Genomic DNA, 15,144 nt, shown 5'->3' on the forward strand with positions numbered 1-15,144 from the left:
CATTTATTTTACATTGTTTCCATTAAAATAAATTTAGAATTAATTTACTAATTAATTCTTAGTAAAATGTACTACCCAAAGGTAGCCTAATTGGTGGTGAAAAAAACAAGGTATAAATAATTTTGTTGTGATAGGTAGTAATAAAGTTATTGGTGAATAAAAACCCCTTGGGGTGAAGCGGTTAAAAGGAAATAAATATGGCAGCCTCCATATGCCTCTCATTACAGTTGTCCTTTCAGGTTGACTTTAAGATGTGATTGATTGAGTGACTGGTTCAATCATCCATTTATATATTAAATGACTTGTCTGACCCAAACAAAATGTAGTATCTTCAATATCTGCTATATGAAAATTAACGTGAACAGTGTAAGAACTGTCAAAATAGTTTAAGAAATTTCCCCCCTGTATTTCCTCATCTAACGTGTCCAGTGATCAGAGTATTTGTTCTATGAACTACATTGAGGGGAAAAAATGCATTCATTAATCATCTGAAGCCACAACTTTTCCTTGGCTCCACTGCTATCTTTGAGAGAGAATTGGCAACAAATGTCACATTTGTTTAAAAAAAAAACAGAATAATATACTAAGCTGGACAGAAGATGTATCAAAAGGACATTTGAAGACAATGAAATAACAACAGCTGGATACCATGCTTGAAGATACCTGAGCAATGGATATTATTCTCTACACTTCTTAAAAATGTCGTTCTCTTACAGTGAACATCTGGTGTTACCAGTTATGTATTTTCTACTAAAAATACACAAGAATCATAAGAATATTAATTTCAAAAGTCAGTTCTCTGTGCAAAGTACAGACAGATCTCATTTTATACCTACAGAAGTTGAAATAACATGATATGCCAGATCAGTAATTTTGGGTTAATTGTGTGTTGCTTACAATAACACAATTTATGTGAGTGCAATTAGTGCATTGCTTCTGCTATGGCCATGTTCACAGTGCTCAGTTGTTTTGCAGAATAATTCTGCATATCAACTCACTGCCCATACAGTTCTATGGGACTGTTCACAGTACAGCGTTGTAACTGAGGGTGTTATTCTATCTTGCTGTATGCAGGCTTTGTATTAAAGTCTATATTTAGTCACCATTGTAGTTCACAGTCAGCATAACACTTTATTACGCGTGCGTTATACAACTGACCACTGTGAACCTAGCCTAAATTGTAGAGAGAAGAACTTATACAGTAATCATACCCCTGATTCAGTCAAAATTTCTCCTGAGTATTCTCAGGAGATGTTATCTCATTTTAGAAAGTACTTTTTTTTATCACCACCTAGCAAGTGAAAAAATACTATAAAGTAGTTAAGATAGTGATATCAAACTTAAATAATTTTTGGACTATTTTTTTTAACACCTTTTTGCTTGATGCAGACAGAAAGTATGTTATTTACAACTTTAGGTTAAAGCAAATCCCTGTGTTCCTTATCCCTATGATAGTAAGAAGTGGGATTCTCATTCTATTCAGATTCAGTGTCACTGATGATGTGCTGGAATCCACTAGAGCATTTTTTGAGCATTTAGGGACTGCTTTAAATCCAGGGATGGTCGTAGTCAGCCAACTTCGCTATGCTGGAACTATGTGTAGTTTTCCGCAATTACGATTTGCCAAACTATGACTTCGAAATCAAATATTCGCTTCATATGCATTTCGTAGACTACGAATTAAAATACACAATTACGCTTATTAGGAAGAGTAGTATATGCGGACGCTTAGGCCCGGTCCACACTTGCGGTTCTCTGCCAAACGGACCGGATGACCTGACGGATCCGGACCGGATCCGGATCGGAACCGTACGGTTCTGATCCAGATCCGATCCGGATCCGGTCAGTTTGCATCAGGTGTTCATCAGGATGCGATCCGGATCCGTTTGGCAAAAGATAGTAGAAAAGGAATAAAAATGTTGGGGTCTGGGAGGTCAGCAGAAGGTGGACCTGTGGAATCAGGCCCTCCGCTGTTTAGCACTCACCTCCACCTCCGACATACTGCCAACATCTCCAGCACGTTTAAAATCACTGCTGCTCCACTCCAAAATGCTTGCCCATGTGTCCCCATCCAAAATCGCCGCTTCAATACGCATAGGAAGTGGGGTAGAACATCCGGATTTTCAGCCAGTGTGTTGTGCGCTCTCCGGTTCTCATAGCTTTGTATTGGCCGGATGGTGCAGTCCGGCTCCGCCCCGGATACGGCTGCCGGAGGAGCCGGACCAAAAAATAGCGAACGGACGCCGGAGTCCGGATCCGGTCCGGATCCGGTCCGGCAGAACGGACGCATGTGAACGGACGCATAGGCTTTCATTGCTATGCCGTGCGTCCGTTCCGTCCGTTCTGCAAGCGGTCCGGCTCCGGCACGGCGATTCCGGACGGCCACCGCTAATGTGAACCGGGCCTTATGCCCTTATACGGAAATGCGTAAGTGTACTTTTGAAAATTTGCCTACGAACTACGATTCATAGATGCAAACTACGACGCGTAAATTCACACTGGCGTAGTTTCTGCTCATCCATGTTTAAATCGCTAGCGATTTCCCGAAATGCTCTAGCAACGTAAATGGATGGGACAGATTTCAGTAGAGCGATTGCGATTAGGGAAATCGCAATTGCAGGAGTGGACATGCAGCATTTTGGGAGCATTTCCGTTCTAATGTATTGTATAGGAGCATGGAAATTGCTCCCAAAATCACTTGCAAAGCTCTATCACAAATCACTAACGGTTGCAATATCGCTTGGCGTTTCCTGTGGGTCCCAGGCCTCATAGTAAGCAACACATTACTGTGCTCCCTTTTATTTTGAGTTGCATACCTTCACCTTTTCTCGGCCCTGATTCCTCAACCTATGGTAAGACTGCTGTGCACATGCAACGCATGTTTGTATAAAATACATAAATAAACATTCATAACCTACAAGAAAGATAACAATACTTCACTTTAAAGGCAAATTGCTGCAGATTTTATTAAAATTGGCTAAAAAATAGGAAAAAAAAACATTACTTGACCTGGCCGTTCTTACCTGATAAATGAAAAAAAAATTGCTTTTTATTTGTACAAACATGACGAATAAGTTGACCTAAATACGGTGCATAAGATAATACATGCCAGCAAAATATCATAATTGACCGAACAATCTTAGAAAAAAAGGTTTATTTTCATGAACAGATTTGAGGGACACATAAATATACTGCTACCAATTTCATTCTGCTCTGAAATAGCAAACTGCTACAATTATGTCAGTAACAAAGTGCATCATTGCCGTGTCACGTTCAAATGTATCTCATCACATTGGCCCAGAAAACTCAAACTGCAATAAGGTTTTAGAATTTGCTTGCAGAGATATAACCTATGTTTTCTCAGGAAACCTAGAGTTGCATCTTACAATTTGTTGTGCTATTTCAAGCATGCCAATGTGAAAAGGCTATATTTTCTTACAGTGTATTCGCAGTCTCCCAAGTTTCCCTACTTTACTTCCCTCCCTGCTTACATAATGTATATAGGACAGATCTGAAAAAGAATATACTATTTCCTGTCATGCAAATGGCTTTTGGGTTTAACTAAGCTAAACCCTGTAGAAAAACTTAAGGATAGAAATTTGGAGGAATACGGGTCAACACATAACTGTTAATTATGAAAATATCAAGAGTTTTAATTTCATATATAAAACATTAACACGGTGCATAACCACAGTTAAGAAAAGCTAAAACCTGTCCTGAAATCTCTTCAGTGCTCCTCTTACAGGAAAACTGAAGTGAAGTAAAACTGAAATCACATAGTGGATGTGGGAATGTTTGTAGACTTTTACCTATGTATCTATTCTCTTCTGAGAGCCTCCGTGTGCCTGTAATTTACACCAGTATCAACTGATTCAGTCAGCATCCTTTGAACCTATGGTACTTGTGTGGGGCATGTGCAGGATTTCAGTTCAACCTCTCTGTCCATGCTTCCTGTTCTCCCACCCAGACAGAGAGGTAGAACTGAAATACTGTGCATGCACCACACAACTACCTCCGCTGACTGAATCTAGTCATAGTTGCTACCTGGAGTAAATTACGGGCACTCTGAGCCTCTCAGAAGAGAACAGATGAATAGACAATTGTCTGCAAACATGCCTACACCTCTGTATGGGCTAAGTTTACTCTCTTTATTTTGACACTTGGATTAAACTTGGCCATGGTGGACAATAAAGACCACCGTGGCCAAGACTCATGAGTGAATCCAGCATGTGTACAGTGGGCACCTGACATCTGCTAAAGATACGGCAAGCTGGAGTGACCCCCAAGGCCCGAGCAAGCAATGAGCCGATTGTTCTCCCCACTCACCCCACCAATGATAAACGGCTCCATTGTGCGCCGCTTGTTCTACCTCCACCCCCCTCCATAGCCTGGAGCTTAGTGATACATTTGTACATTATCGCCTATGAGCTGTCGCTCAAGATACTGAGTCTCGATTCTTATTGGGCAACAAGAATCATGCCTGCATAAGCATCATAAAAGGCGAGTCTAGATACCGAGGAGAATACAGATAGTCAAGATAAACATTACTGCAACCTGCTACAAAAAGTGACTACAGAATGAATAAACTGTTCAGGCAACAGAGGACAGCAAAAACATGCACATCAAAGGTCAAAATATCAGACTATATATCTGGAGATAATAATAATAATAATAATTTATTAATAATAATAATAATAATAATAATAATAATAATAATAATAATAATAATAATAAACTATTTAATTTTAGCCCATACATGAAAATGTTATGTCCTATTTCTGTGACTTCAGAAAAGCATGGAAAACAATGTCGTTTTAAAGATATTACCCATTGACATAAATGCTAATTTTAACTTTTCCTGTAAAAGTCATACCTAGTCAAACATTAGTAGCCAAGTGATGAGTGTCTTCAGAGGGAAGCTAAGAACTAAACCTTTATTATACATTTATCTTTTAACTTCAGCAGCATATATTCCAGCCAGAGCTGGGACAAGGTCCTCCAGCACCCAAGGCTGAGACACCAATGTGCGCCTCTCCATCCCTCCCACCCCAGCTGTCACACACTGATTGCTATTATACTTAGAGGGCCACAGGGCCCACAACCTCCCCAACACCTTAATATCTAGTTATCTGGATTGCAGTCACTGTTACGTATCCCCTTTTCTTATTTCTTTCTGTTTCAAACACAATTAGGAATGCCAGCTGAATGAATTGTGCTCCCCCTCCTACTCTGCGCCCTGAGGCTGGAGCCTCTCCAGCCTATGCCTCGGCCCGGCCCTGATACCAGCATATATATACTCATCTTCTTGGAACACCATTTTTACTAAAGGTAAGTTCATTTGAAATAAGTAGGAAACATAGGATTAGACTGTGATGCATGCAGCCAATATTGTCTTGATTTTCAAGCGGTAGCTCAAGACAATATAATTATCCCCGGTTGTAAAACTGCAATTCAGCACCATTCTGTATCAATAATTTCTGAGTAGATATCACGGCATTGCATTGTTGAGCGCAGCTTCCAAACAATTGTCTGCAATGAAGCAAACACATCTTCCTTATAAACACATCTCATTAATTACGGCAAAAGGTAAAATAACATGTTTGTTTACACAGGTCAGCAGTGCGCTGCTCAAATATAAATTAGGAAACTGTGTGAAACATCTAAATAAACCATAAAGAACTGATGGCAATCCAAATCCAATGTAGTGCAATGCTTTTATTGGCAAAAAGTCCAGAAGAAATAAAAGCCACACTTCAATCTGAAGGAAACATTTTTGTTCTATGTCCTGAATGTAATCCCAGAATAAACGATTCAGTAATCTGGCTCTATTCTTCTCTAAATCTTTGATTATTTGTAATTTTTAGATCTGAGGTACGATTTTTTTTAGTTGTATCAAAAGAGTTAATAAAATAAACCACTGCTAGATATTTCTGGATCTGTTCACCTGAAAAACAGATTGACCTGGAACTAGACACACTGGAGTGTATTCACAAAAGTTGGTACAATTTACAAATGCAGATATCATGTTTGGTGAATGGGGGATTATGATGTGGCGTTGCTTTTCATGGCTTGGGCTTGACCCCTTAAATCCTGAAAGGGCTTGAATGCTTCACAATATTTTGGACAATTTCATAATCCCAGCTTTGTGGAAACGGTTTGGGAATGGCCTCTTTCTTTTCCAACATGGCTGTGCACCAGTGCACAAAACATGGTATATAAAATTAGGGATAAGCGAGTTAAGTGTGGAGGAACTTGACTGGCCTGCACAGAGCCCTGACCTCAAGCGGTCATCAGTGAATAAGAACATCATTGCTTGACCTCACAAACACTCTTAACCCACACACAGTATAATCCAAGTGCACATATGCTACTGGTGTTATAGTAGCTGCACCAATGCGGAAGTACGAGGCCACACAGAACGGGGGATGTGGAGCTTTACTGTGTACAGCTATATTGAAAGCTGCCCGGAGGAGACAAGGAATGCTAGGAAAATCTAGAGCGATGGGGAAAGGATAGCAGCACTAGATGGGTAAGAGCATAATTGTTAGTGCAGTGTAGCTTAGTCGGAGGGCAGCAGGGGGTCAGAGTAGTGTAGTGTATAGTCTAGTCTAGTGTAGTGCAGTGTAGTGTAGTGTATAGTCTACTGCAGTGTAGTGTAGTATAGTGAAGTATAACTGGTAGGGGCAGCATGGGTTAGTGTAGTGTAGCTGGTCAGTTTAGCTTAGCTAGACTAGCTTACAGACAGCAAAGGTCCATAAGCCCATGCACTATAAACGCACCAGGTTTAGTATTTTTCATTTTTTCCCCTGATTGTCTACCTCTGAACCTAGGTGTGTCTTATATTCCATAGTCTCTTATATTCTGAAAAATATGGTATATGTTGAGCAGTGCTTCCTTATACTTGAGCACATTCAACATATGAGCACATTCATATGTAACAAACATGAATATTTAAAATGGGGGGTAATTATCTTCTATACCCACTATACTTTACAAAAGACTTTGATATGCTATAACTCACTATTCCCAATGCAATAAAACACACTCTCCATCATTAAAAATATTTTGCAACTCTAAACTGCCCATATGTTTACAGTCATTGGCACTGAAATTATTGAGCAGTTTTCCACTAAATGTCTTTTCTGTTGCCAATGTTTGCTTGACAAGCCTTTAATGGAAAAAGTTGTTGAGCTATGCCAGCAAAGCAACATATGGAAGACTAAAATAAAGCAATGTTGGAACTCAGTGATCATTACGATCTAAAAATATCTCATTCCCATACATATTTCATTTTTTATTTTTTTTTGCATAGATTTACTGTTAGTTTTATCTAACACTCAATGCAAGTAGGAAATTACTCAAATTCAAAATTAAATATTGAAGTTCATTCATTATTTAAAAAAAACAGCAGGAGAGAGAATCTAAGTGAAAGTGTTCCTCTTAGTCATGCCATCTCTCATTGTTGTGACTTACCCGTCAGTGAAAGCTTTATTGCTTTTTCTAGAGAAAATAAGCTGCATGGATGACTTTTCAAGCGGCAGGGTAAAAATCAGTTTTAATGACATTTTTAAAGCTTAGCTCCAATAAAAACATTTGTTTTTGTTTTCTACATATTATAATACTGTTTAATCTGTTCTTCTCCTATAAGGATGGTCAGTGAGATGCAAATAGTTCCAAGTTGATACAGGATTATGCAAATTATGTATGTAAATGTATGCAGCTTGAAAATTGACCAGTTGAATCCTTCTGAGGTGGGTCTGTTTTCAAGCTGCATATATTTGCATACAAAATCTGCATAAACTTGGATCAGTTAAGAACTATTTGCATCTCACTATTCCATCCCTATTCCTCTCTTTAGTACTTTTGTTTGTTTGTTTGTTTGCTTGTATATTTTTTAAGAATGAAGATAACTTTTAGCCTCTGCAAGATATCAGGCCTCTTGCACACTGCAAGCAAATCAGATTCAGATTCAGATTTTTAATCTGTTTTTACATCCGATTCCGATTCAGATTTTTAATCTTAACTGCATGCTGCGTTTTTTGATCCGTTTTTCTGTTGAATGTATTCAAGGAAAATCGGAAACGGAATCGGAATCGGAATCGGAAACGGAATCGGAATCGGAATCGGAATACGGATTTGCAGTGTGCAGGGAGCCTCATTCCTGTGCACGAAAACAGGTACTCAAAACAGTATGTTGAAATTGTTATCCTTAATAGGGATGGTCGGAAATGTTGATTTCCTTTTCTGCAGAAATTCCGATTTCCGCCAATGGCGATTACCGATTTCACGGATTTCCGATTTCCGAGTAGTGGGGTTTTTTTGCGTCATTTTTTGCATTCTCTGATTGGCAAATTACTTCGAATTTGACTCTGCATTCTCTGATTGGTCCAATGCTTCCGAGTTCTGTGATTGGGCTAAAATTAGCGAGTTGTAGTAATGCAGTATTTCTAAAGAAATCCGATTTCCGAGTTTCGTTTTCTGAGTTCCGATCAGAAATTCAGATTTCCGACCGGAAATCCGGAAATTTCAATTTCACAAAATCCGAATGATTATCCATAATCCTTAATGGATACCTGAGGTGGGAGGAAAAAATTAGACTTTTACTTACCTGGGGCTTCCCATAGGTTTTGGGGTGCCTCTGTGTCCTCCAGGTCCCCTCTGTTGTTGCACTGTCAACTGTCCAATGAAAGTCTGCGACCCGGTTGGGTTGTGTACATTTGCACATGCTCTATTCTGGCTGTGCTTCTGCTCAGTTGAACTCCCGTGGCCAGGAGCATTCTGTGCATTCACAGTTCTGCACCTGTGCAGAATGGGACAGTTCATGCGCCATAGTGTGTACTTGGCATTTCATTATTGTGATGGCAGAAAAACAGAGGGTGACCCTGACTACACTGAGCGATCTTAAAGATTACAGTAGGCTGGAAGCCCCAGGTATGTAAAAAAATCAACTCCCCCCACCTCGGGCATCCGTTAAATACTAAATAATAATAAATAGTAACATGAATGATGCAACTCAGCCAAGCTCAAATCACAAACCACAAACAGAAGATGTCCACTCTGTAGCATCATTTAAGGCCAAAAAGAGATGTTATTACAATAGTCAATTAAAGATCAAATGACTCTTTATCAAGCTGACAAGAAAACATCAATGCAATAGTAATATGGAAGTAGCTACAGATACCATGCAGAGCAGTAAATGACAGCCTGTTCAGGAAAGCACAAGTCCTTTTTGCAGATCGCTAGAAGCCATTATCCATTTCCTCTCTCTGTTAAACTCCAAAATAATCCACTGTTTACACAAATCTTCTAATTTTCAAAGCAAAGATTTTTCATGTTCCATGTTACAGCTGTTTTTCACCAAGCATATTTTTCACACATTGCGAAATATATACCATCTATACTCGCATATGAGCCGACCCGCATATAAGCCAAGGTACCCACTTTTCCCTCAGAAACCAGTAAAAAGTTATTGACTCATGTGTAAGCCCCCTCCCCAGTATAGCCCCCTCCACAGTAGCCAAATGTGCCCCTTGTACAAGTCAGCCCCCCTCCCCATAGCCAGATGTGCCCCAAGGATGATACAGCTGTGTCTCAAGACACCACTAGATGGCATCATAGATATGAGACACAGCAATTGCAAAACAGATCCATTGCACCGCTGACAAGTTGCTTGCACACTCTGCTCCACTAGCCAGGAGACACAAATAGTCTTGAGCAGCGCACTCTGCACACCATGTTGCAGGGGATCGGGGCACAGACACAGCGGGGAGCCAGCTGGCAAGAGCAGGATCACTAGTGCACGATCCTTACGCTTCTCTGTCAGTAACATCTGTTCTGCTCCACTGACTCGCATAGAAGCCAAGGGATAACTTTTCAGCACATTTTTGTGCTGAAAAATTAGGCTTATATGCAAGCATGCAAGGTAGTATATTATAGAGGATTTTTCCTGTCTCTTAATTTTTGTCTCACTTGCTTTTGCACATCACTTGCTTTTGCACATCTTTTGCTCCTATTACAGTGATACTCCAGTTCTTGGAGTCACTGTAATGGATTGGAAAGAACATGAAAAAAAGGATAATAAGAGCAAGAGTGGCCAATAATTAATAAAATGATAAAATAAATAAATAATTTAAAGTAAATGGTAATAAAGATTAAACAAAGTAATATAATTATTAAACAGAAAAGTTAAACGATATCAAATATACAACCTTAACCTCCCTGGCGTTCAGTTTCTGCTGGATTTCTGTGCAAAAAGTTATCAAATTCATTTTCATAACCTTTTTTCCTGTAACTTACCAAAATGTGTCACGCAAGGGTCTAGTATACTTTTTGAGTATAATGAAAACTTGAAAGACAAAATCAAAACTCAATTTCTAAATTACTTCCCAAAATCTCTGATCATTTATACTTCCCGAGCTGCAGCTGCTCAACCTGCACTAACACGAATGTAAAGGTGGCCATAAATCTAGCAATGATGGGCATATTTGACCAAGAGACAAATCTCTCTCTGATGGAATCTGATTAGAGAAAGATCTGTTGGCTGCCCTTACACCGCAGGCCGATTCCCGATCGATTTCAGCATGATCACTGATCTCAGCACTAACGGGTGGCACTGAGAACGCATGGGAGCAAGCGGGCACAAGAGCAGTGGCCGTTCGCGGCAATGGACTGGAGTTCTGCAGAGTGTAGATGTACTGCCGCTGCCAGCATAAGTGGTTAAGCATGCTTTTCTCCAATTTTAGGCACAATAGCGCATCTCCTTAAAGCACCAGCAGCCAAATTGTGACTAGGCTTGTCTAAATGATTACACCTCTGGCATTGTCTAATTGATTTTATAGAGAAAGGAAGTTGATACCTAATGAGGATTTGAAAATATCAAGAATAGAAAATATGTCCAAAATAACAACATCTGGTAACTTATTTCACAAGGTTATTTAACACATTAGCAGCTGAAGAGAATTAAAATAAGTACATTTTTATATGAAGTCTTCTAAACAAAACCTCCAGGCTAAACTGTAGCCAGAATATTCTATTATATAGCATGTATAAATGTAGAATGAGAGCATATCTTGTCAGTGCCGATTAGAAGTTCAGGGTTTACATTGCCTATGGCATGTTTTGTACTATTTCCAATAACAATAAAGGACTGCATCTGTTCCATATGGAGACATTTGCTTAATGCATATCTGTGTTTCATAATCTCTTTGTTGGCCTCTCTTCCCAGAAGATTCAACATATATGAAACAGCTAAGAAAAATATGTTAAAGCCTTCTTTTGTGATGCTTGCATTTTGTGAACTATAGGCTGGTCTCTGCTTGCTGATCTGGTAGGCAGGGTTACCAACCGTCTGTCTATGGACGGACAGTCTGTCCAAATTACTTAAAATTCCATGGGCTTGATTCACTAACCAGCGCTAAGCCGGTAAGTGTGCCTTATCTGAGGTTAGTGTGCCTTATCTGGTTAGTGTGCCTTATCTGAGGTTAGTGTGCCTTATCTGAGGTTAGTGTGTCTTATCTGAGTTAGTGTGCCTTATCTGAGGTTACAAAGATGTGTCTAGCGCTCCAATAGACCTTCCACTCCGCTTATATGATCAGTAGGCAACCATAGAGCCGCTCTCCAGTAGGGTAAAAAGCAGACAAAAATGATCTAAGGAAGATACATAGAGCGCTCTATAGTGTAAAACCATACAAAAGTTTAATATGTGCAAGTAAAAGTAATACTCACAAGATAAAAGTTACAATATGGCTCATAGATAGCCTGCAGACACCTCTATCCCTCTGATGGAGTGGGAACCGCCAGGCTGTGGCCAGCAGCGTGGCTTCTGATGTCCGGGAGAGTCCTCTCACTGGGGAGGGGCGTGTCCGCTGTCACTACGTGCCTCTAGCGTGATGACGCATTTTGGTATCACTGCCTTCGTCAGATCACGCTAGGGCGCTGGGCACGGGAGATTAAAAATGCAGAGCACCACCCATATTGCTGTGATGTGTGGCTATGGGCGGGAGGCGAAGTCTTGTTGATGTAGGGCGGTGAAGGGATGCTTCATGTGCGTTCCATAACCAGGGTGCTTCTCAATGGATATTATTGTGTTCCGCCCCTGGTTTCCATAGCAGCAGCCGGGACGCTCCTATTTCGAGTCGCCTCTGTCTGCATCTGTGGCTGTATGCGAACATGCAAGTGTGTTCTCAGTCAGCTTTCAATACCCCAAGGTATTCCGTTAGGAGTATGGTGAGTTCATAGAAGATTTTATTTTTTGTCACAAGTTAGCGGAAAATGACACTTTGTGAAAAAAACCAATAAAAATCAATTTCCGCTAACTTGTGACAAAAAATAAAATCTTCTATGAACTCACCGTACTACTATCGGAATACCTTGGGGTGTCTTCTTTCTAAAATGGGGTCATTTGTGGGGTTCCTATACTGTCCTGGCATTTTAGGGGCCCTAAACCGTGAGGAGTAGTCTTGAAACCAAATTTCTCAAAATGACCTGTGAAATCCTAAAGGTACTCATTGGACTTTGGGCCCCTTAGCGCAGTTAGGGTGCAAAAAAAGTGCCACACATGTGGTATCGCCGTCCTTGGGAAAAGTAGTATAATGTGTTTTGGGGTGTATTTTTACACATACCCATGCTGGGTGAGAGAAATAACTCTGTAAATGGACAATTGTGTGTAAAAAAAATCAAAAGATTGTCATTTACAGAGGTATTTCTGCCACCCAGCATAGGTATGTGTAAAAATACACCCCAAAACACATTATACTACTTCTCCTGAGTACAGCAATACCACATGTGTGGCACTTTTTTGCACCCTAACTGCGCTAAGGGGCCCAAAGTCCAATGAGTACCTTTAGGATTTCACAGGTCATTTTGAGAAATTTTGTTTCAAGACTACTCCTCACGGTTTAGGGCCCCTAAAATGCCAGGACAGTATAGGAACCCCACAAATGACCCCATTTTAGAAAGAAGACACCCCAAGGTATTCCGTTAGGAGTATGGTGAGTTCATAGAAGATTTTATTTTTTGTCATCGCCGTACTCGGGAGAAGTAGTATAATGTGTTTTGGGGTGTATTTTTACACATACCCATGCTGGGTGGGAGAAATATCTCTGTAAATGGACAATTGTGTGTAAAAAAATCAAAATATTGTCATTTACAGAGGTATTTCTCCCACCCAGCATGGGTATGTGTAAAAATACACCCCAAAACACATTGTACTACTTCTCCCGAGTACGGCGATACCACATGTGTGGCACTTTTTTGCACCCTAACTGCGCTAAGGGGCCCAAAGTCCAATGAGTACCTTTAGGATTTCACAGGTCATTTTGCGGCATTTGATTTCCAGACTACTCCTCACAGTTTAGGGCCCCTAAAATGCCAGGGCAGTACAGGAACCCCACAAATGACCCCATTCTAGGAAAGAAGACACCCCAAGGTATTCCATTAGGAGTATGGTGAGTTCATAGAAGATTTTATTTTTTGTCACAAGTTAGCGTGACACTTTGTGAAAAAAAAACAATACAAATCACTTTCCGCTAACTTGTGACAAAAAATAAAATCTTCTATGAACTCACCGTACTCCTAACGGAATACCTTGGGGTGTCTTCTTTCTAAAATGGGGTCATTTGTTGGGTTCCTATACTGCCCTGGCATTTTAGGGGCCCTAAACCGTGAGGAGTAGTCTTGAAACAAAAATGACCTGTGAAATCCTAAAGGTACTCATTGGACTTTGGGCCCCTTAGCGCAGTTAGGGTGCAAAAAAGTGCCACACATGTGGTATCGCCGTACTCGGGAGAAGTAGTACAATGTGTTTTGGGGTGTATTTTTACACATATCCATGCTGGGTGGGAGAAATAAATCTGTAAATTGACAATTGTGTGTAAAAAAATCAAAAGATTGTCATTTACAGAGGTATTTCTCCCACCCAGCATGGGTATGTGTAAAAATACACCCCAAAACACATTGTACTACTTCTCCCGAGTACGGCAATACCACATGTGTGGCACTTCTTTGCACCCTAACTGCGCTAAGGGGCCCAGAGTCCAATGAGTACCTTTAGGTTTTACAGGGTGCTCAAAATTTAGCACCCCGCCCACTTGCCAGGACAGTTAACAAACCCCACAAATGACCCCATTTTGGAAAGAATACACAACAAGGTATTCCATGAGGGTAATGGTGAGGTCATTGAAAATTTTATTTTTTGTCACAAGTAAACGGAAAATGACATTTTGTTAAAAAAATAAAAATAAAAAAAAAATTCTGCTAACTTGTGACAAAAACTAAAATCTTTTATGAACTCACCGTGCACCTCAAATAATACTTTAGGGTGTCCTCTTTCCAAAATGGGGTCATTTGTGGAGTCTGTCCTGGCATTTTAGGGTCTCTGCAATCATTACATGTATGGCCAGTATTAGGAGTTTCTGCTATACTCCTTATATTGGGTATACAAGTAATGCACTCTGGGCTGAAAGGAAAAATGAACGGCAAACATACCTTGCTCCACATCAATGGCAGATCTTCCTCCACATCAATGGCAGTGATAACCTCAGGAGAGAGACACCCCGTGCCACCCTGCACTCAGGGTGAGCCACCAACTTATGTGACTGGGCCTCAGAACTTTAGTATACAGCATTATGCCTGTAGGATACAGCAATATGCCTGCCAATAGAGATGACTCTGTGCGGCATTAAAGCATCATCATAGGCCCAAAGTAAATCACATATAAACCGGGGGTGTCCACACTCAAGGGAAATTCAAACATGCCGTCTTATATCGCCAACCCAGGACAGATCAGCAATATCAAGCATGGAAACCGATCCTTCTTCCGACTTTTATGCTTACCCGTTTTTTTGGTTTTCAAGCTTACCTCTCCTCCACCTGGGACAATGTACGAAAGACCACTGAGTGTGTGCCTACTCCTATGTCTGGAGTTCCCTAGGTTCTAATAGTGTACCTGCTCGTGGTACCTCTCAAAGCACTCCCCTACGCATAGGCCAGGCTGGTCAGGACATTTGGGACAATAAAAACTGGTGTCATTCCTTCTTCTAGCACTGCTGCAGACACGACAACGTTTTCTTCAGATGCGTTGACCTGGGGCACACGGAATCTGATAGGCGTAATGCCTTCCATGCAGTCGGCTAGTTGCAACTGGGG

General features: G+C 40.5%; 1 protein-coding gene across 1 annotated transcript in view; it reads right to left on the reverse strand.

Moving 5' to 3' along the window:
• TRPM3 (transient receptor potential cation channel subfamily M member 3) overlaps nucleotides 1-14,667 on the reverse strand; it is a 700,748-nt gene extending 686,081 nt beyond the window's left edge. Inside the window, exon 1 of the mRNA XM_068236331.1 lies at nucleotides 14,485-14,667. Coding sequence (XP_068092432.1) covers nucleotides 14,485-14,496 — 12 coding nt within the window. The 5' untranslated portion in view covers nucleotides 14,497-14,667. The remainder of the gene's footprint in view (nucleotides 1-14,484) is intronic.
• Between the last annotated feature and the right edge of the window lie 477 nt (nucleotides 14,668-15,144).

The sequence above is a fragment of the Hyperolius riggenbachi genome, chromosome 1 (genome assembly GCF_040937935.1).
Source record: "Hyperolius riggenbachi isolate aHypRig1 chromosome 1, aHypRig1.pri, whole genome shotgun sequence".
NCBI lineage: Eukaryota > Metazoa > Chordata > Amphibia > Anura > Hyperoliidae > Hyperolius > Hyperolius riggenbachi.